The 22,240-nt window shown below is 39.5% G+C and overlaps 1 protein-coding gene across 3 annotated transcripts; it reads right to left on the reverse strand.

The window, feature by feature from the left end:
* Window positions 1-1,243: 1,243 nt before the first annotated feature.
* On the reverse strand, window positions 1,244-17,965 carry LOC121529064 (SWI/SNF-related matrix-associated actin-dependent regulator of chromatin subfamily E member 1-like). Of its 3 annotated transcripts, none has more exons than XM_041816736.1 (11): window positions 17,868-17,965; window positions 17,266-17,323; window positions 13,653-13,696; window positions 10,244-10,342; window positions 7,969-8,049; window positions 7,254-7,385; window positions 5,307-5,478; window positions 5,050-5,222; window positions 4,834-4,935; window positions 4,354-4,618; window positions 1,244-3,938 (listed from the first exon to the last, which is right to left on the reverse strand). In XM_041816736.1, the coding sequence occupies exons 2-11, from the start codon at window positions 17,270-17,272 to the stop codon at window positions 3,589-3,591; spliced, it is 1,425 nt and encodes a 474-aa protein (XP_041672670.1). In that variant the 5' UTR covers window positions 17,273-17,323; window positions 17,868-17,965; the 3' UTR covers window positions 1,244-3,588. The 3 variants fall into 3 exon arrangements, with proteins under 3 accessions (XP_041672670.1, XP_041672667.1, XP_041672669.1); XM_041816733.1 differs by having other exon boundaries at window positions 7,957-8,049; XM_041816735.1 differs by having other exon boundaries at window positions 7,957-8,049; window positions 17,872-17,933.
* Between the last annotated feature and the right edge of the window lie 4,275 nt (window positions 17,966-22,240).

Raw genomic sequence — 22,240 nt, forward strand, 5'->3', positions numbered from 1 at the left:
TATTTAAAACTAAAAATAAATTATAAACTTCTCCTGTGAGTTCTTTTCTAATGAGCAGTCTTCAACGTCTCTATCAAAACAGGTTTAATTATGAAATTAAGTATCTGCGGAGACAGGGTTGTCCATGAGTGTCTACTGCCCTCATGTGGCCAAAGTGAGAATGAAACAGTGATGAAAAACTTCCAACTAAATATAAATTCATGCGTTAACACCTGTTTGTATATTATATATATGTGTATTATATATACTTCCTTTGCCTATAACTAGGGTGTCAGACTCAGTCACAGTAGGGGCCGGATTCTGCATTAAGGTCTAACCTGAGGGCCTAACAGGGTCAACATTTAACCACTGACTGTCAACCTAAATGATTTTGAAATTAAAAGGTCAACATGAGAAGTTGAAAACTCAATTTCTGAGATAAAACTTACAAGTTTTAAAGGTAATAACATGACATTTGAAGTCAAAATAATGTTTTTAAAAGGCAAAATATGAGATAGAATGCTAAAACCATGATTTTTAACAATCAAAATATGAGATAAAAGTGAAAGTTAGGAGTAGAAATGGTCAGCAAAACTGAGATAAAATTCAAAATCATGATATTTAACAATCAAAATCTGAGAGAAATATCGAAATCATTAGTTTAAAAAGGTCAAAATACGAAAGAAAATTCAAAACCATGAGTTTAAAAAGTAAAAAATGAGAAAAGTCAATGTTAGGAGCTGTAAAGGCTCAAAACACATGATAAAGTCAAAATCATGACTTTAAAGGTCTAAATAGGATTTAAAATGAATAATCTAAAAGATATAAATATGAGAAAAAGTTTAAGTTATGAGATGTAAAGGTTAAAATATGAAATAAAAAGTCAAAACCATAATTTTCAGTGAGATGCAAAATTGAAAAAAAAAGAAAAAACTAATTTCTCCTACATTCCTGACTTTTTATCAAATTATTTTTACTTTCTTATATTTATGAATCAGTGAAGATATTATAAATCATCCAGGTAAAGTTTATATTTTTGTACTGGAGGAAATCTGCAGACCTCACACTGGTGAAATAATGATGATAAATAGTGATAAACAAATATGAAATGATCTGGTGGGCCGGGTATAACTGCACTAGGGGTTGGATTTGGCCCCCGGGCCTTTAGTTTGACACCCCTGACCTATAATATTCCAGCCAAAACCCCAGCTGTAATCCGAGTAAACGATGAAAAAGTCTGATGTAAAGAAAGGAGTTAAAGAAAGACTGAGAAATCATTTTATTAGGGTTGTTAAGTTCAGACAGTACAAAAGAAAGATGCAAAAACAGGCCTGTTACTAAAAAGAGTCCAAATTCAAGTAAGAAACCAGTCCTTTAAATGTCCCAGGTTACACCTGGAAGAGGGAGCGTGTGCACGTCTCTGTGCCAGTGAGCTAACAGCACAAAGAAGTCTTAAAAAAATAAAACCGGGTAGAATCTGTCAGACTGAGAGTGTTTCTCTAGAAATGTGATAAATACAGAAACATACATGTTAACATTTGATCATCTTCAGATTAAAAATGCTCCGTATAGACATGCCCAGACTTTGTTTTCTGTCTTATTTTCACTCCTCACCCTCGTTTCTCTTCGTCAGTCATTTACAGGATGGTGTTAGTACTTCTCAGCATGCAGAACGGGGGTGCACATGTGATGAGGATGTGCCTTTCTCCATGCTAAAGTCAAACCTGGGAACGCTCATCCCTGATGAGTTTAAACTAGTCAGGCTGGCTACACACCAGACAGTACCGGGTCTGATTCCCCTTCAGCGATCAGAGGGGTGTGGTCTGATTGACGGCCTGTCCTAATCATTTATTAGTCTAATAATCCTCTGGTGTATGATGTTAATCAGGCTACTTTACTGATCCAGATGAAGTTAAAGCCTCCATGATATGGAATCATAAATATCAAACATGTTAATCATGATATTTATAATCCGGCTCAGACCGCCAGGCTTCATACCAGGCGTGCGCGTGCTGCATGTTGTCTGTCTCCCCGCCGTCACAGTTTGATGACCTCCCTAAAACTGACCTGATTCACTGTAGAACTGAGCCAGGAAATTCAGAGTAAAAGCATTTTGGATCGCCACAGGAATGGCTTTTACTTTGAAAAGCACAAACCAGAAGAAGAAGCTGTTTATCAAGTCTGTGACTACCTATACTGACCAACATGTCTGGTAAAATGAAGAAATTATGGCTCTCTACGTCATTTTCCTGACTACTTTGGTTGAGAGATGCACACAGATCATGGTAGAGACAGAAGAGCCTTCCACTCAAGGTTCTCAGCGTGAGACGCAGCGTACAGGCAAGCCTCATCTTTGAAGCTGCAATGCAGCCACCATATATCCTGACTGAAACAGCCTTCTAGAGGATCCTGATGTTCAAAATCAGTTCATATTGTCCTCGTGTTTCTGGTCTACCACATTTTTAAAAATCAGATCAGATCTGAGAGTCGTCTGGTGTGCGGCCAGCCTCAGGAACATCCTCAGGTTCAAGAGTACGGCTTTAATAATGAGGCTGATTATATTCTTCTAAAAGGTTTATCTAGATCTCTAAAAATAAAGTCGAAGGAACAGCAGTAGTTGTGAAAATCACACAAACTCATAAAACTACAAAAGTCTGGAGGTTTTAACAGGAGGAGGGGGGTAAAGGTCGAAGTCCTTCAGCTAAGATTTCTCCCGAACCTCACACGTTTGCAGCTAAGAAAATAAACTGGCAGATGTAGAGGTTTGTACATCGCCGTCTCCGCCTCGTCCAACAGTACGAAGTCGACACAGTGGGAGTTATCTGAGGTTTCTACTTTAACTGTCCACGTTAGTGAAGGTTGGAGAAGTTTCCTGCTGCTTCCAGCTCCTCAAGGCTGACCGGGTCCACGTTTGATGAGCCGTTAGTGAGGATCAGAAGCAGGATTTCTCTGATGGACACCAAGAACTGAGCTCAAATGAAGCAGTTTTACTCTGGTTTAATTACAAGAAATGGGTCAGAAGGCTGAAGGAATAACAACAGAATAAGGAGGATTTGTAGACAGTCTGAATTCATGTTTTTTCAGGTGGAAGAATAAAATTTTGACTTGGTTTAGTTTTTTCTGATGCCACATTTAGACCCTCAGGCCTCTAATATCAGACACTGCGAGGAATTTTGTTGAATCAGACACTTAACCACCTAAACAAGGGGTGTCCATTAGCCACCCGCCAGTAATCCTGTTTTTGGTTCATGTCACATATTTCTGATGTTAAATCTACAGGAAAATGATAAGACTGTGGTTCCATTCTTCTTGAACTTGCATGTTTTAATGTTGTGAATGTCAGGTGTTCACTGAGATACCTGTTTATGATGTCCACTAACAAACTGCATCATGGGACATGGCTGAAGGAGAGGAAAGGCTCATACGATGTCTGCAGCACAGAGTTGGTTGGGTCACATGTTGCCCTCTTTGGTGACATTTTATGTACTCATGTAAGGGAGCTGGGCATGCTGGGTAAATTTAAAGAAGGTAGAAGGTGTGGTGGAGCTGCGTGAGGCCGGGGGATGAAATCAGGAATAATTCAGCACTCCTGCAGCCGCCATCTCTGGGTTACATGTCGTACGGCGGGCCGCCGCTCTGGCCGGGGTGCAGCAGTGGTGGCGGTGGTGGCGGCTGCTCCTCAGAGGGAGGAGGCGGTGGGGGAGGAGGAGCGGCCGTGTTTGCAGGGTCGTGAGCCATAGGAGGTTCGGGGGCTGCAGCTGATGGAGGCGTGCTCTCTGAGGAGGGAGGGGGCATGCTGCCGCTGCTGCTGCTGCTGTCGTCACTGGGGGCGCTGCTCACGGGTGTGCTGGTCTCCCGGGGGGGCTCAGGGGGAGGACTGGCTTTATCAGAGGGGGGGTCAGATGGAGGAGGAGGAGCAGGCTGAGGGTCTGATGAAGGCTCTGCTGGGGCCGCCTCATCTAGGGAGAGAAATAAAGAAAGACATTAAAGCCGATGGTAATGTCAGAACCAATCAGGGTAGACCGACCACGAGCTACCTGAGGCAGAAACACACGTTCATGGGCATGGAGGAGACACTTTCATTCAGGAGGTCAAAAGCGCTACATTACCCACAATTCACAGTGTCACAGTGACATCTCTTTTGGTCATTTATTTAACAACACAGTGTAAGAGGGGAGATGAAGATGTACAATCGAGTAGAAGACACAAAAGAGTTTAAGACTGACCTAAGAAAGATCTCAGGCTACAGCCTAACATTACCCACAATCCTCTAGTGTCAGCAATGTCTCTGGTTAGTGGAGCTGTGAGTTTCAGTCAAAGGCTGCTACTAGAGAGACCCACCAGTTAAGAACCAGGGATTAACCATGTGGTTACCTGTCTCCATAGGTGTGGGTTTGTCGTCCTCCTTGGTCCCTGAGGGGGGGTTAGCCGTGCTGTTAGCATTAGCACTGCTCTGCTCTGCAGCCTTGTTTCCAGCTGCTTCCTGTTGTTGCTGTTGTTGAGCCTGCTGAGCAGCTTTCTCCGCCTGCTCGGCCGCTTCACGCTCTCTCTCCTCTGCTCGCCGCCGGGCTGCCTCCTCTGCTGCCGCCATCTCTGCAGCCAGCTTCTCCATGTCCACCTCCACCTTCTGACTGCACAGCTGGAGGCACAGGGACACAGGTTAAATACGGTTTTAAAATGCACTCTATTACCAAGACTTGAGGGCTGCATTTACAATCTAAGTTAATCTGAATCAGATTAAGTCTCTGCTGGAGATTTAAACCAACGCATTCAAAGAGTAGTGAGTGGAAATCTTTTTGTTTAACCGTACACCAAACAAAAGTTCAAAAACCTGAAATCAAAGTAAAGACGTACCCTCTTGAGTTCAGTGTTAAAGGAGTCTGTAGTCTCCAGGAAGCGTCTTTTCTTGTCTTGGTGGCGATCCTCAATCTGCAGGAGCTCCGCCTCCAGCTTCCTCTGAAACACAGACCAGGATTGAGTGAGCTTCATAGAGATTTTTTCTAGACAAGTCCACAGGATAATGGTTAACTAAAGGAAGATTTTTGAGAGTAAAAACGTCACCAAACGTACCTGGTGCACCATGAGGGACTGGACCTGCCTCTTCAGGACCTGCATGCGGGCCGTGGTGACCACGGAGCGGACATCAGGCACCACGATCTCACTGAGGATGTCACTGATGAGCCGGTGGTTCCTCTGGAAGCGAGCGGCTGCTGTGTGCTTCACTGAAAATCCATCATCGTAGTCTGGATGGAGGAGGGAGAGGGATACTGAGCGGGCTGGCGTTGGGGGGGGGGGTTAAAGAGTAACATGTGGGACGTTTAACTGACCGTCTGGGTCTTCTGCTGGCTGGATGCTCATGTACGGCTCTCCTTTGTCCATACGACTCTGCCTCTGTCTGCTCTCCTCCTCCATGGCCGCCTCCGCCCGGTTCTTGGCATTAACGTAGGCCAGGTAGGCGGGGGAGTTGTGGTAGGCCTTCATAGAGTCATTGTACTCAATCTGAGGAGGGAGGGGGGAAAGAAGAAAAGTTAATACAACTTCCTGTCTGCATCCTCCTGCAGTGGAAGGAGAGGTTGGGCAACTTTTCTGAGGACAAATTCAAGCACTTGAAGCTCTTTCAGGGGAATTTTTAAGCTTTTTTTGTGACTAAAAAATTTGTTGACAGCCTTTTTCCATGAAAAAACTAGACTGAGACTAACAAAAATAGATCTGTGATGACTAAAACTAGACTGAGACTAACAAAAATAGATCTGTGATGACTAAAACTAGACTGAGACTAACAAAAATAGATCTGTGATGACTAAAACTAGACTGAGACTCACAAAAATAGATCTGTGATGACTAAAACTAGACTGAGACTAACAAAAATAGATCTGTGATGACTAAAACTAGACTGAGACTCACAAAAATAGATCTGTGATGACTAAAACTAAACAGACTCACAAAAATAGATCTGTGATGACTAAAACTAAACAGACTCACAAAAATAGATCTGTGATGACTAAAACTAAACAGACTCACAAAAATAGATCTGTGATGACTACAACTAGACAGACTCACAAAAATAGATCTGTGATGACTACAACTAGACTAAAATGTCATGTAGTTTTCCTCTGACATTCTAAATCTATGATATTTCTCCACTGTGGGTAAATCTGTCAAAAACAATACATCTGTATCTATTCTGCCTCTCAGCTGCAGAAAGCAGGGACCCCAGGTTTGACAGAGAACACACTACCATGATTTGGTCCCAGATTTAGACAAGAGAATAAATGGACTAAAAGTAAAGACTTAAATGTGAGGACTTTTATGGACTAAAACTAGACTAAAACTACAAAGGATAGAAATGACTAAAATGTGACTAAAACTAAAATGCATTCCGTTTAAAGACTAAAACTAAGACTGAATAGCTGCCAAAATGAACACTGATGATGTTTAAGGAAACCCAAATAAATCAGGTATCTTGCTTTAAGTCTTCCCTGCATCTGATAGACTCTCTTTTCATTTCACCTGTAACTTGTTTTGGATCTAAAGTGTGCGCTGCATCATGCAGTTTAGCGTCTGCTGCCATCTGTGGGCTTTTTGTTAACTGCACCGTGGGTATGCCTACTTTAAAGCTCCCTTTACAGCATTTAAAGCCATATCGATTATGTAACCTCCATACTGACGTATCTGCAAAGAGCATGTGACAGTATCTTGCCATGTCACTTTTTCAAGCACAGGTAGAATGAGGTTTTGAAGAGACAGAAGACGTTTAGAGTTGACTTTACATCTGTGCATACATCTTCAGCGTATGGAGCCAGAGTAGTTATGGATTGTTCCAGAGACCACGTCTTGGATACAGGAGGCGATGTGACGAAGCTTAACCCACATTTGAAGCCAGGCTCCTCTACCACTGTATATCCAATGAATACAATGAAGATGCCTCACTCATGTCTTTGACTCTCTCTGCTTGAACATCCAGAGGATTTTAAAAAACAGCACCAAGAATTTGAGGAGAGGGAGAAGAAGCCGGCGGGACCTGTAGCTCTGCGGTGTCCTTTAGCTAGTTACTACAGTATTCAACTTTTCTTCTTCATGTGTTTGCTGCATCCGCCTCTTCTGAGTTGATTTAAAAAGAGGTAAGGAGCTTTACTGCCCCCTGGATTGACTTGCCTTCTTCATTCAGACATATTTGTTGCATGAGTGTGTACACCTGACAGTGATGGTCCAGGGTGAGTATAAATACTGTTACACCCCTAATAAACCACACATTCAATCCTACATCTGCTCACCTTTTCAGCCTCGTACTCGTTCAGGTAGTCCTGTTTCTCCTCGTCTGTCAGGTCCCTCCACATCCCTCCGATGATCTTTCCGATCTCCCACAGCTTCAGGTCCGGGTTGGACGCCTTCACTTGGTCCCATACCTTTCACGTACGCAGCAACAGAAACAAACATGCAGGAGCAACGGCCCACACGCACACAGAACATCTGGTCACTACAGGTGCAGACATCAGTGAAATGCAGTACACCAATATTAGACAGTGAAGGAAATAAAGGAGGAAAAGTGCAAAGGCAGGAGGTATTATCACCAAAACTTTAGTCCTGTTATGAACTAGCACAAAGCCTGAAGTGTTGCAGAAGTTGGGTGGAATGAAATGAAATCCCTGTACAAACAGAATCACCAGTTTTATGTGAAAATGAGCCAAAGAGGAGATTTTGTCTTTAACATTAAGTAGGTGGACTAGAGAGGCAGCGAAGCAGCAAGCAAAGAGAGGGAAACGAGGGCAGGAGCAGATCATGCTAGCAGAATAACGAGAAGTTTTAAATGTTCTTATTGGTCGACAAACACAGGAGGGTACTGTGAGTGTCCACTAGGCGGCTGAGGTGGTGGTGAAGGCGTCATGGCTCGGCTGTTTCCCACCCTAATGCCCCTGCAACTGTTCAGGGGATGGGAGGACAAGCAGTAAAAGCAGACACCGTGGATGGGTGTCTTACCTTCCTGCTTACCTTCCGGCTGTACCGCATGTAAGGCATCAGCGGCTTGTCTGGTGGTTTGGGAGGCTTTGGGACGGTGATGCCCGAGGAGTTCTGTGGAGGGAAGAGGGAGAGAAAGGGCGGGAGGGGGAGGGGGAAGAAAACACGGACGAAGAGATGAGAATGAAAGGAGGACAAATAAAAAAGGGACAGAGGTTTAGAGAGAGAGAAGAGAGGTCAGAAAACATCAGCTCATTATGTGAACACTAAGCATCATGAAGCTTGTGAAAAGCAAATTAAGTCAAAAATATCAACCAGAATGACTCTAAGGCTTTTAAATAACTGCAGGAAGCAGCTAACATGCATGTCAGCTCATTTACACGCATGCAGAGATGTAAATGACTTTTTAAAGTTTGTCAAATGAGAAAAACAAAAAGACTTCAGCTGAACAGATGAGGCAAAGAGCTAATCAAATAATGATCACCTGGTTTTAACCGCTTAATGTTGGTTGAATATAGAACTGTTCTAGAGATTAAGATATTAAAAATAGCAAAAAAAAAGATCACAGTTCTGGCTTATTACTAGGAATGGAGATCAAAACCCAGTTCTGGATTTTCAGAACCCTAAGATCAGTCAAGTTTAAGCTTACTGATACCACTACTGAGCCTCTAACATCATCTTATGTGTTGGCTTGTCTTCTGCATTCTCCTGGGTAGGGTGCTACTTCAGGAATCACAGGGATAATCTAAGCTCTGCTCAGCTTATACCACTTCTGTATGTATGTAGGACTCTCCTAAGTACAACACATTGATAGTTACATCAAATATTGATACGTAAAAACGACAGGGCCCTATCCCTAATAACAACACTCCAAAACCCAAAGACTGACGAAAATTTCAAACAAAAAAATGTTATTAAGTCAAATTAACCAGACCAGATCTACATGGGAGTTTTCAGAAGTACAAAAGAAGTCTGTAGAGAATATTCTGATTAATTATACCTCAACAGTAGACCCTAAAGCTGGCACGACAATAACCCTTTTACTCGCTGTGCCCTGATTTAACCCTTTAAATCAGGGGTGTCAAACTCAACCACAGAAGGGCTTGGATTCTGAATTAAGGCCTGACCTGAGGGCCTCACAGGATCCACATTTAATCATCAACCTCATTTTTGCTAGTAATAAATTATGGGGAAAAAAATGAGCAATGATGATAAATGATTTTGAGATTTAAAAAGTCAAAATGGTAATAAAAAGGCCCAAAATCTGAGATAGAAAGTCAAACCTATTTGTTCAAAAGGTTAAAACACAAAACTAGATGTTAAAATAATGCTTTTAACAGGCAAATATATAAAAAAGAAAGTCACAATCATGTTTTTAAGGCAAAAATAAGGCTTAATATTGAAAATGGTTTACCTAAAAGGTCAAAATATGAGATAAAAAGCAAAAATAAGAAATTGGAAAGGTCAAAATATTAGGTAAAAAGTCAAAATAATCAATTAAAAGGTCAAAATATGAGATAAAAAGTCAAAATAACAGATTGCAGTCATAACTGTGCAATGCAAAATAAAAAATTTGAAATGAAAACATAAATGAATTTTTTTCCCCACATTTCTTTTGATCTAGTTCTTTTTCCCTATTAAATTTTTCACATTTTTAAGTCTTAAGGATATTTGATATCATCTAGGTTAAGTTTACATTTTTATACTGGAGGAAATCTGCAGACCTCATATTTTAGGGCCAGTTATAATAAGATCCTGTTATGACCTTGTGGGCCGGGTGTAACTGTACCATGGACCGGATTTGGCCCCCGGGCCTTGAGTTTGACACCCCTGCTTCAAATGTACTCAGAGGGATATAAAGCTATCTGTAACATAATTAGACATCATTTCTAGATACTCATGCAGGACACCATCTCCTCAGCTCTGATATATGTGTGCAGCAGGGTTGAAGCGGCCGTCATGGTTATTTCTAAGTCATTGTTTGGTTAATTTTAAGTTGGGTAAAACAGATTTACAAAAACCAGCACACAGTATGTTTACATGCAGTTAGAACAAGTCGGATTATTGTGCTAGGCAAACTGAACCTGAACATCTGAAATCAATGTAAGTGTGTAATCTGGACTAAACCAGATCAAGGCTTTATAATCAGTCTAAGTACTGCAGGCGAACGCCCTCGCACTCCCTCAACTGGACCACTACCCAGAGCAGAGAGAACGCTGATTCTTACTGCACTTCCTTTAATTCTAGCACCCAGATCCCATGAATGTTTGTCCTCTTTATCTTTCCAAATCCCTCCTCAGTTCATTACCCTGCTGGAGCCTCCGGAGCTCCCTCCCAGCCGGAGGTTGTTGTAGGCCAGATGGCTGTAAGGGTTGTAGCCCACAAACCCTGGGGTGGAAGGCATTTGCTGATGGAAGACAAATGAGACAAAACACGAATGAGAAATGGCTCACAAACAAGAGGAGGAAGAGGGATCAACAGAAATAAGTGACAAAGGGAAACATGAAAATAAATGTATACTGGTTTGCTTGTTTGTTTTCCATGAAGTCTTCATGCAAGGCAAAGAAAGAAAGTCTGACAGGCCGTCATTCAGAGAGAGAACATGGCATGTGAATCCTTTAAGCCTGATCTGCACTCCTGTGTCCTCTACACTGTAGAGAGCTGCTCTGTCATGAGCACCGTTTACGTGCACGCATGGCTCTGCAGCTCCACAACACTAGCTGGCAGGACAACTCTGATGCAAGTTAGATCACCTGTTTCTGATCCTGCCACTACACTTTCAGCTTGTTTGTGCACAGAAAACCATGAAGATGAGGGATGCACGATCAGGGTCCAAAACTAACGCTCGCCACTCGGCAATTACGCATAGATTATGTCTCTGGCTGGTAAATTTTTAAGACCCCTCGCCACTGTGGCGAGTTATGTTTTTAACCAGCGAAAAAAACATTTTTTGTTACTGGAGAACGATTCTGGTATCGGCTGGTTTCCTGGCAGAGTAATGTGTATTTCAGGCCGAGACGATCTTTGGTCACGTAGGTGCGTCAGCCATGATGTCATTCACAGCGCCCTGAGGTGGATAGCTGGTTGTTACTGTACCTGTACCTCCTCGCAGTGTTGCTAACTTAGCGACTTTGTCGCTATATTTAGCAAGTTTTCAGACCCCTCTAGCGACTCTTTTTCAAAAGAGCGACTGGTGACAAATTTAGCTACTTCTTCTGGTGTTACTGGAGACTTCAGGAGACTCTGGAGACTTCAGGAGACTGCCCATCCCAAAGCTCTCACAGGCAGCCCATCCTGCAGCAGTCCCTCTCAGCTGTAGGCAGAGCAGCAGATATCCACCCCTCCATGTCCAGACTGCAATTTAACCGCATCGTAAAGCCACCTTGACTGTTTTTTCAATCGTCCATTTTTGATCCATTTGATTGTTAATGTAGTTTGTGTATATATATATATATATATATATATATATATATATATATATATATATATATATATATATATATATATATATATACCTGTTAAGAATGTTATGGTTAAAAATTGTCAGCTAGCAGGCCTTTCTTGGCATACTTTGGTCAGACATTCATGTTTATATAGAGCTGTTGCAGTCTGGTCGAGTTAAAATCTTATATCTCAACTGTCCAAAGGAGACTGAAGTCAGTGATTCAGGTAAAAGTCCTTACTGAAAGATTCTTTTTGCACTGTAGTAAGAATACTGCAGAATTTATTAACCCAAATATTACACTTAACTTTTGAAACAGTTATTCAGATTTTAGCATAGATTAGTGCTAGTATTAGTGTATACTATTAAAATACTGCTTGAGAATCACATACAAGACCCAAATGACATGTTAAATAACACTGATAGCAAGTTACAATACTTAAAAGCCATTTTTATTTGGTTGGCTGGTAAAATATCTGCCTGGCTGGTAAAAAAGTTAATTTTGGACCCTGTGCACAATATTGGATTGTTGCTGATATCCAACAAGCAAATATTTACAAATTCATTTGACCTGATATGATAGATAAATGTCATTCAGACCTAAAACTTTAGTCCTTACAGCACACTATACAGTTTAAGGATTACTAAAGAAACAAGGTTAAGTACAAAGAGCATGCTACAATGTTTAAGGAATGAGGAATGATTTAAAGCAAAAAAAAAATCATCTCCCCACAACCAACAGTTAACTTTATTGTCTTAAATCTACCGATATCGTGCATCCCTAACAAAGGCTGAACTCTAGCAGATCTCCATGGAATCTTGGCTGATAAATATTGATCTGCAGTTGATTATACTGAGAAGAAGAAAAAAGAGGAGACATCAGGTTAGTTAAACTGGGAAAAAGGCCTTTTTTGCACTTGTTTGGCCTACAAAAAAACACGGGGCAAATTTACAGTGCTTTCCCAGGGCATGTCACTTAGGTGGCTGTCTTATCACCTTCACTATGAATGCTGCAGAGGCAGTGGGCAGTGATACTTAACCAATGGCTCTGGAGCCACATGTGGCTCTTTTCTGACTATTTGTGGTTCTTTTATGTCTTAATTTTAAATAATATTCCTTTTTCTTTGCCCTTTTTCAAAATTTTTTGCCACTTTTCACCTATTAGAACTACCTTTTGCCATGATATACTACTTGTTCCCTATTTTTGCCCATAATTGCCACTTCTTTTTGCAACCTCTGTACCAATTTTTGCCACTTTTATCCAATTTTTCTCATTTTTTGCCACTTTTCAAACATTTAAGCTACCTTTTCCCATTAAATACCACTTATTTCCTAATTTTTTGCCCATTTATGCCACTCTTAACTGCTTTTTGCCCATTTTAATCAATTTCCACTCATTCTTTGCAACTTTTGGACCATTTTTGCCCATTTTCACAATTTTTGCCCATTGCAGCTACCTTTTCCCATTAAATACAACTTGTTTCCTGTTTTTTGGCCCATTTTTGCCACTCTTAACTGCTTTTTGCCCATTTTAGTCAATTTCCACTCATTTTATGCTGTGTTTTTGCCACTTTTGGACCATTTTTGACACTTGTTACTCACTTTTTGTCATGTCTCACCTATTTTCTGACCCTTTTTCCACTTTTCTCCCCATTTTTGCCCCTTTTCCCACATTTTTGTTGCTTTTTGACAATTTTTTCCATTCTTTAACTTATCATTAGCTGTTTTTGCCACTTTGCACCACTTAGATTGTGGCTCTTCCAAAGGTATTTTTCAACAATTTGGCTCACTGGTTGAGCAGGGTTGAGTAACACGGCATTAGAGAATAAAGACCTCATCTGAAAATAGAGTAAATTCTATGTGGCTACAAGCATAGGCTCAGAATAAGAACCTATGGCATAGAGCTGACGCAGGAGTACAAATCTGCTTACACAGCACTGTGCTCAGATCCTGACCGTAAAAAAAAAAAAAAAGCAGAAAGCCCAGCACGCTCATTCTTTAGTCTTACAAACATCAGCGGAACTCCCAAATTTAGCAGTAAACCAGATTTTAAAGAAATATACTCCAAGTAGCAGATATGTGGTGGTATGGCAGGGAAAAAAGCAGGAGTGAGAGCAATGATGGAGAGCAGTCTGAGGTGACACAGAGAGGAAGAGATCAGAGTTTAAAATGTGAAGAAGAAGACAGCAGGAGAGGAAGATAAAGAACCGAAGGATATGAACGGGGCTAACGTTAATAAATAAACGCTGAGCTGATCTCAGAGCTGGACACTTACTGTTGTCGGGGCAGGGGGAGGAGGAGGGGCGTACGATGGTCGTTCTGTGTGAAAGAAGAGAAGAAGACATTTGTTAGCATCACAAAAATTAAACTGGGAATGTTTTTGGTGGACCCTGTTTAAACCAGTTTTTATTTTCACCTCATACACCGACATACTGAGGGTTTTTATTCTTCTTCACTGCATACATTCATCTAGCTAAAACAGAGTTTGAAGCACTTTTCTTTATTAAACCAGCTGTTCAGAGAAGTAAAAACAAACCCAGAGATTACATGAACCTGTGTGACTAATGTTTCAAAACTCTACGGACGACTGGTGTGTTAATATTTCAGAGTTTAACACAGATCAGCACAACAGGTCTCCTTTAACCACTGACACTCTGAAAATCAAGCAATAAATGGAAATAAACAAGTGAAGACATGTCAGTATATAAAAATGAAAAACAGTCATAAATGAGAACAAAGACGTGTTCTTGAGGTAATGCTGATGCTGCTAAAATACAACAATAACCACTATGGCCCTGTCTACATGACTCTCGTCAGGTGAAAATGTAAAACTTTAGTTACGTTTTGGCTGTCTGTACATGAGAACAGGGTTTGGATGCCTGAAAACGTAACACTTTGGAAACGAGCTCCAAAGGGAAGTTTTTTCTCCAAACATCCCCATCTCTGTGTAGACAGACAACTCACTGAAAACGACATCCACACTCGTCTGCAGTCCACTGGTATGTGTGAGTAGGCTTTTTACATGGGTGGGTGGGAGCTCTGGGGTAGGAAGGGTGCATGTGCATGTTCTGGTTCAGTGCAAAATCACACCGCCAACTACTGGCCTGGCATGTATACTACAGCGTTTCTGTTTTTTCCTGCAGTCTTCTGTGCACAGGGATTGTTTTTGAAACGTTGCCGTCTGCACATGGAACTATTTAAAAATGAGGAAGGAAAAAGAAGCCGAACGCTGCCGTGTAAACAGTAGGGGTGTAACGATTCATCGATCTGGATTGATATATTGATTATTTGAGCGATGATTCAGTCAAATCAATTGAAAGCATAAATATCGATATCCATCGCCATTTTTTTACGCTTTAATTTTATTGAAGTCCCCCCAAGCGCTTGGTTATGACAGTTTCTGTCCAGCCAGGAGTCACAATGCTGAATAAATACTGTGCATTTAAAACTGAAAATTGCAGCACTTTAAAGTGAAACAGAGGCATTTGTTCACTTTGTTAAAGAATGTTTTTTAAATGCCTTAAACATTTGCCAATAAAATTCTCAAAACGTATCAATATTGTGTTTATTTCCTTTGTGTGAAATGTAACAGATTGTGGTAAATGGGTTCACATTATCGTCTGATATCGATCGCAGGCCTCTAAATCGAATCAAATCGAAATCGTATCAAGGCAGACTTTGTGATATTGGCAAATATCAAGTCATTGTTCTGAGAATCGAAATTGTATCGTATCATGATGAAACTGATCATTTACGCCCCTAGTAAAGAGGGACTAAAACATCTACAGACCAAAAGAGCACAACACAGCTGTCATTTACAGGAATGCAGATCACTGGATCTTTGCTAATATCTAACTCGCTGCCAACATTACAAAATAAGTTTAGCTGATATTAGGGCCGAAAGATTTGGGAAAATAATCTAATTATGATTTTTCCCCCCAACAATGCGGCTGCAATATGAAATGCGATTTTTTTTCTTTAGTTCTTGATCTTGTGTTTTTTGCAACAAACACAAGGAATAAATAATTCTATAGTACAACCAACACAATATTAGATAAAACTAGGGCTGTACAATTTAGAAAAATATTTTATTGTGATGTTTTTGACTCATATTGCAAATCAGGTAGGAATTGTACTGAAGGGAGTCACAGTTTTTATGTCATTCTCATATTTAGTACGAAAAACGTATAAAAAGTAGGATTTTTGTTGAATATTCTAAAAAACTGCCACTTGAATGATTGCATCATAAGTAATTTGTAACATTTCTGCTGCAAATAAAGTTTTAACATCAGTATTTTGACACAAATTTTAGGTAAAAGACGTATTGCACCCTCTGTAATTTGTAAATTGCACCAGGCCACATTGCAATTTTATCTAATTTTCGATTAATTGCCCAGCCCTAGCTGATATCAATATTTAAATGTAGTTCAGACCTAAATCTCAAGTCCTGAAAGCACATGATCTAAAGTTTGGGGACGGACAAATGTCAGTCCTTTAAACACTTTAAAGTGTAAGCTGAAGCCAGACTTCAGACCCTGCCCACGCCCATCAGCTGATGCAGTGCATTAGCGTTTAGTTTGTGGAAACTTTAGGAGAGTTTAGCCGTTCTACCAGGCTCTTCATGATTTAAAACACTCACTTCAGCTGACATAGGTAAGGCTCAACTCCGCAAATTTCTCATCCATACGGCCAGTATTCACACTGATAGAGGCAGAGTTTAGACATAACAACAGCTGTAAATATCCACTGGAATCCTGGATTTGTTAATACTGGTGATTCACTTTTAACTGAATATCTGCTTCTAATCTCATACCAATAATATCGCGCAATGCAAAACCCTCGTCATTGAATGCTTATTTTCTCATTTTCTTGATCATGGAAATCCAAAATTCTTATTGAAACTAAAAGTGGATTGATTTCCCATCATTACTTCGCCTTCCCCTGAACTTTGGGAGTTTTTCGTGAGCGTTGTGCACATGTGAAAAAGCTGTAGATAGAACTTTGTCTTTAAGTAAAAATCTAGCAGCATATTTCTAGGGAGGCACAATAATGTATTTTTGCCAATATTTAACATTTACAGATTAGTTTTAGTTGATACCAATATCAATACTTACATATGTTTTACATGACTAAAAATCCCTTCCTTTTAACACAATTTTAGGTTTGAGGATGAAAAAAAGAAACAGACTTTTTTTCTTAAAACACACTTTAACCCATTAAAGCCTGAAAACAGAAATAACAGCCAGAAAAATCGAATTTCTTGGAAACAAAATGAATATTTTACTTTCTACTGAAATCCCAAAAAAATCCAATTTTCCATTAAATTTAACATGTATATATTTTTTGTATCTCATTTGATACATTAAGGGTTTTGGTAACTGATAATCCACCTGAGGGCATTTTTATCATGTATCAGATTTTATTCAGTTTTTTTAGTCATTTATGATCATATTGATTAGACAGAGGAATCATAAAAGTATGAATCAAATATGATACAACCGGCTTTAAGGGGTTAAAGTTTAAAGAATGAATGAATAAAGAAAACCATCTGAACTTACACAGGTCTGTTGGTTCAGCCTTAAACTCCACTAATGTGTTATTACATCTGGCCAAGTTTCACAGCTGATATCTGCTGCAGGGCCTAAATATCGGATCTAAATATCGGCATGCCTGTTTCATTAAAGCACATCTGTTTGAGTATTTCAGAGCAAATGCTGAAGTTTGTCTGTAATTTTAGCTCCTTAAATCAGAAATTATCCAACAGAGGGAGTCTTAAAATACAGCTGCTGTTGCTCTGACACCGATTATATGCTCATGTTATTTATTTTAATAAGGGACATATCAGATTTAAACGTTGGAATCATGGTACCCTTGTCATGTTTACTCACTTGACATGGTGGTTTTAACCCGGACTAACAGCAGCAGCCTGATCCCATAATAGTTAACCTGGAATAGAAAACAGGAGAAAGTGATACTAGAGGCACATGGATAAACCTAAGCATAAATAAATCTGCTAAAACTCTGAATAAGAACACAACAGCGACCATCAGCTCGCTGAGAACCTGCCCATCACTGCCAGAGCTAACAAAGGCTGAGCGGAGCGGCATCCTCCGGCTAGGCCTACAGGCTAACTGCATGCTAACAGCAAAAGGACGTTTCCCACATTTACAGACATCAGGACGTTTTTAGTAGTAGATGTGGACATATAAGGCTCCAGAACCAAAAATAAAATCAAACAAAGCCCGTTATTTATCGGGTAAAAACTTCTAAATGAAGTTTTCAGCTCAGAGATGTTTGAATAAACTTTAGCTTTAGCAGCTAGCTAGGCTAACACTGACGGACCATTCAAACTGCCGCTAACAAACAGGCTAATGTTAGCAGCTGAGTTACTGAATCACACTTAACGGCGTAACTGTTTTTATCTGGAAGTGTTTTAACCTGTTAAAATGCTCTACGTTAAAGTAAATCAGTGTTAAATATAAAATCTCACCCACTCTGCCGTCCTTTGTTCCCTCTACGGCTTATTCCGCCGAGCTTCTTCTTCTTCTAATATAATACCGGCAGGCTGAACACCGAGGAGCGCACTACTGCCCCCTACAGGCTCTCAGCCCTCTTCGCTAGATCAATGGCAGCATACCGCCACCTACCGTACGTGTGTGCAACCTCAGGCCAATGGCGGGGGGGCTTCTGGGGGCCATGCTCAGACAGGGCAGCATGTGGTCCTCATTTGAACACAGTTTTTTATGTATACAATTAAAATCAACCAGCCTGAACACATTTTTAAGAATACTTTTACAAATTAAAATCATTTTAATTTAACACGTTTTTACATTATTTTAACTCATTTCAAACCAACTTATTTGAACAGTTTTATTATGTTACTATGCACAGTTAAACTCAACTTATTTGAAATGGAGGAAGCACATTTTGAAATTAGTCAAAAATATGATATACATAATATAATATACAAAAAAAGTTGGAAAAATGTGTTAAAGTGGCAAAAATGGGTTAATGAAGCAAAAATGGACAAAAAGTTACAGAAAAAGCAGCAAATTGGTTTAGAAGTGGCAAAAAGAAGTTTCAATAATGAACAAAAAGAGCAAAAAAATGAACAAAACATGCCTTAGGAGCTCATCCTTATCATTGGGAAAACGTTTGAAAACACTGGGACACATCAGGTTTCTATACAGACTTTAGTGATGATTCTTAACACAGAGAAACTGAAGAAAGAAGTAAGAAGAGTAAAGAAATCTGGTTTATGAAGAACATGTCATGGTCTCTTCTGCTAATGTAATGTGCATTTATGGGTATGTGAGGATCCTGCCTGTGCAGCCATGGCCCATAACAAAATATACTTTATTATTATAATAGATCAGTAACAGGAAAAACACCACGCATGACAGCCTTAGGTTTAAAGATTGAACAGTGGAGTCATGCTTCACCTCCCCTGTTCTTTAGGTCATTTGTGTATGTAAAGATAAAGAGCTCCTCTGATTTGAATAGTTTGCAAAAGCCTTAACCATGACCTAAAAACAGAACAAAGACAGAGGGATATGATGAAGATGAAGAGCGTTTGTTTTAATGGAAGAAATCCAGTTTACCCCTCAACTTACTTTAGACAATCAACATGTTTGTGAGGGAATTCAGCATGGCCTCCCACTGAGTGTAAGTCAATCAGTGCAGTGCCAGGTGCGTGAGGACTGATTGCCACTGATGAGGGCCAGGTGTGGCAAACTGATTTAAGCACCTGGGCTGCAGCACTCTGTGCTGACTCATTACCTCACCTTCAGAGTTAGTGAGCGCATCTCCTTGTGTTTTCCTGTGTTTTGAGCAAAAGTTAGCACAAACATTACTGACAACTTACCTGAGAATATTACCTGTGAATTAACAGTTGAAGTGGATTAATGCTGGAGGTCTTTGCCCAGTCCTTTTGTTTAGTTTTCACTGCTCTGGTGACCATAGTGTTTCATTGGAGAAAACTTTTCTTCTCCCTTAGAGCTTTGTTTCTAATCAGCTGCTGGGCAGCGGTGGTTTTGTTCTCTTTTCTCAGTATTATTTTAGCTGGGGAGATTCTTAGTTTGGGTTGCAACCAGTTTGGGTTCTCTCCTTCCCTTTCCAAAATATTGCTTGTGATTTTAGTGGCTATCCTTCTGGGATAGCTTTAAGAACCCCCCCCCCCCGGGGTCCACAATTGAGTCCCACTTCCTGCATTCTGACAATGTTGACTAAAAGAGTTTGTTCCAGTAAAACCCAGAGATTCATGAAGTGTCGGGTTAGTTCATGGAAATGGAAATCATACGCCATGGTATGATCTGCTCATCCCAGCCTCCTCCTTTATAGACCAAAGCTCCACCTCCTCCACCCCAGCCTCCTCCTTTATAGACCAAAGCTCCACCTCCTCCACCCCAGCCTCCTCCTTTATAGACCAAAGCTCCACCTCCTCCACCCCAGCCTCCTCCTTTATAGACCAAAGCTCCACCTCCTCCACCCCAGCCTCCTCCTCTATAGTCCAAATCTTTCTGCACCCTCTCTACTTCCGTATACTACGTTTTTTTGCTGAACTATTTCATTTTAGTTGAAATGCTTGTCATTCAGAAAGTTTTCAGACCCTCTTCACTTCTTTAGTTTGGTTGCAGCCTGATGTTTAAAGGAAATTGCATTAGTGCTGCATAATTTGGTGATAAAGTGCTTTGCATTTACGCTGGCCACTGCTGTGATCTGTGACTGTGATATTATCCATGGATGGAGTCATGAGTCAGGGTTATGAGTGAAAATGCAGAGAATAATAATAGATTAGAAGAGTGTATTTCTCAGCTCAAAACATAAAAGCATAAATAGATACTGTACAGTGCTGCTTTTTGAATAACTTTAAATGAAGGGTTTCCTGTAAAGGAAAGTGAAGGATCTTTAACTAAGGTCAGAAGTGGCCCAGCTGTAAACTTAAAGGCCTTTCTGCTGGCATCTTAGCAAACCTTTAAAAACTGAATAATGGCATAATTGCAGCCATTTATAGGATTATGTAATTGCACAGCCTGATTGTAATTGTGATGAAACCAATTGTGCAGCACTATTTTCATCAGTTTCTACATAAATGATCTAGATGAATAACACATCGGATGAGACTTGATCAAATTTACTGCTTTGAATTTTCCACTGGTAGAAAGTTTAGTTGGCCTCACTCAGACATGATGCAAATAAAAGTTTGATGCCATCTTTGCATGGATAGTGAATTGGGGATTAAAGTAAAGAAGCATGGCAACAACCAGCTGGGAGGGTCCAGCTGGTGGTCCATTTAAAGCTGAGGGCGATCTACCTGCTCTTATTGTCCAGAGAAACTTCATCATCTTCGTCTGTGCTCGCTCCCACGTCACGGTAAGACAACATTTCTTCATAAATGATTTTAAACACAACTTTATTTAACTAGTGCACTGCAGAGAACCGTGACAAGGACATGTTAAGCTAAATAAATCCTGGTTTTCCCCCTAAAACATCTGTTTCTTTCTTTTTTTAACCTCAATCAATCCTTTTTTGTCCCCAGATAAATCCCTTTTATTACCTAAATAATCCCTGAAAAAGTTTGTTTTACCCCTAAAATTTTTTTTTTTTTATCTTAATAAATCTTGTTTACCACCTAAATAAATCCTGATTTTTCCCTAAAAAGTCTGTTTTTTTCCCAGAAAATAAAGAAAACACTCAGTAAGAAAGACAACACTTCTTTAAAAATGATTTTAAACACATTTTTTTTAACTGTTGCATGGCAGAGAGCAGTAACAAGGGCATGTTAATGAAATAACTCCTGTATTTCCTCCTTAAAAATGTATTTTTAAGGTATTTTTTCCCTTTATAAATCCTGTTTTTATCCCTAAATGAAGCCTGATTTTTTCCCTAAATAAATCCTGATTTTTCCCTAAATAAATCCACTTTTTATCCCTAAATAAATCCTGATTTTTCCCTAAATAAATCAAGTTTTTTCCCTAAATGAACCCAGTTATTTCCCTAAATAAATCCTGATTTTTCCCTAAATAAATCAATTTTTTCCCTAAATAAACCCAGTTATTTCCCAAATAAATCCTGATTTTTCCCTAAATAAATCAAGTTATTTCCCCTAAATAAATCCAGATATTTCCCTGCATAAATCCTTGTTTTTCCCTACATAAATCCTGATTTTTCCCTAAATAAATCAAGTTTTTCCCTAAATAAACCCAGTTATTTCCCTAAATAAATCCACTTTTTATCCCTAAATAAACCCAGTTATTTCCCTAAATAAATCCTGATTTTTCCCTAAATAAATCAATTTTTTCCCTAAATAAACCCAGTTATTTCCCTAAATAAATCCTGATTTTTCCCTAAATAATCCAGTTTTTTCCCTAAAAAAATCCAGTTTTTTCCCAAATAAATCCTGATTTTTCCCTAAATAAATCCAGTTATTTCCCCTAAATAAATTCAGATATTTCCCTAAATAAATCCTTGTTTTTCCCTACATAAATCCTGATTTTTCCCTAAATAAATCCTTATTTTTTTCTAAATAAATCAAGTTTTTCCCTAAATAAACCCAGTTATTTCCCTAAATAAATACTGATTTTTCCCTAAATAAATCCACTTTTTATCCCTAAATAAACCCAGTTATTTCCCTAAATAAATCCACTTTTTATCCCTAAATAAACCCAGTTATTTCCCTAAATAAATCCTGATTTTTCCCTAAATAAATCAATTTTTTCCCTAAATAAACCCAGTTATTTCCCTAAATAAATCCTGATTTTTCCCTAAATAAATCCTGATTTTTCCCTAAATAAACCCAGTTATTTCCTAAATAAATCCTGATTTTTCCCTAAATAAATCCAGTTATTTCCCCTAAATAAATTC

This window comes from Cheilinus undulatus, linkage group 21, assembly GCF_018320785.1.
Source record: "Cheilinus undulatus linkage group 21, ASM1832078v1, whole genome shotgun sequence".
Lineage (NCBI taxonomy): Eukaryota > Metazoa > Chordata > Actinopteri > Labriformes > Labridae > Cheilinus > Cheilinus undulatus.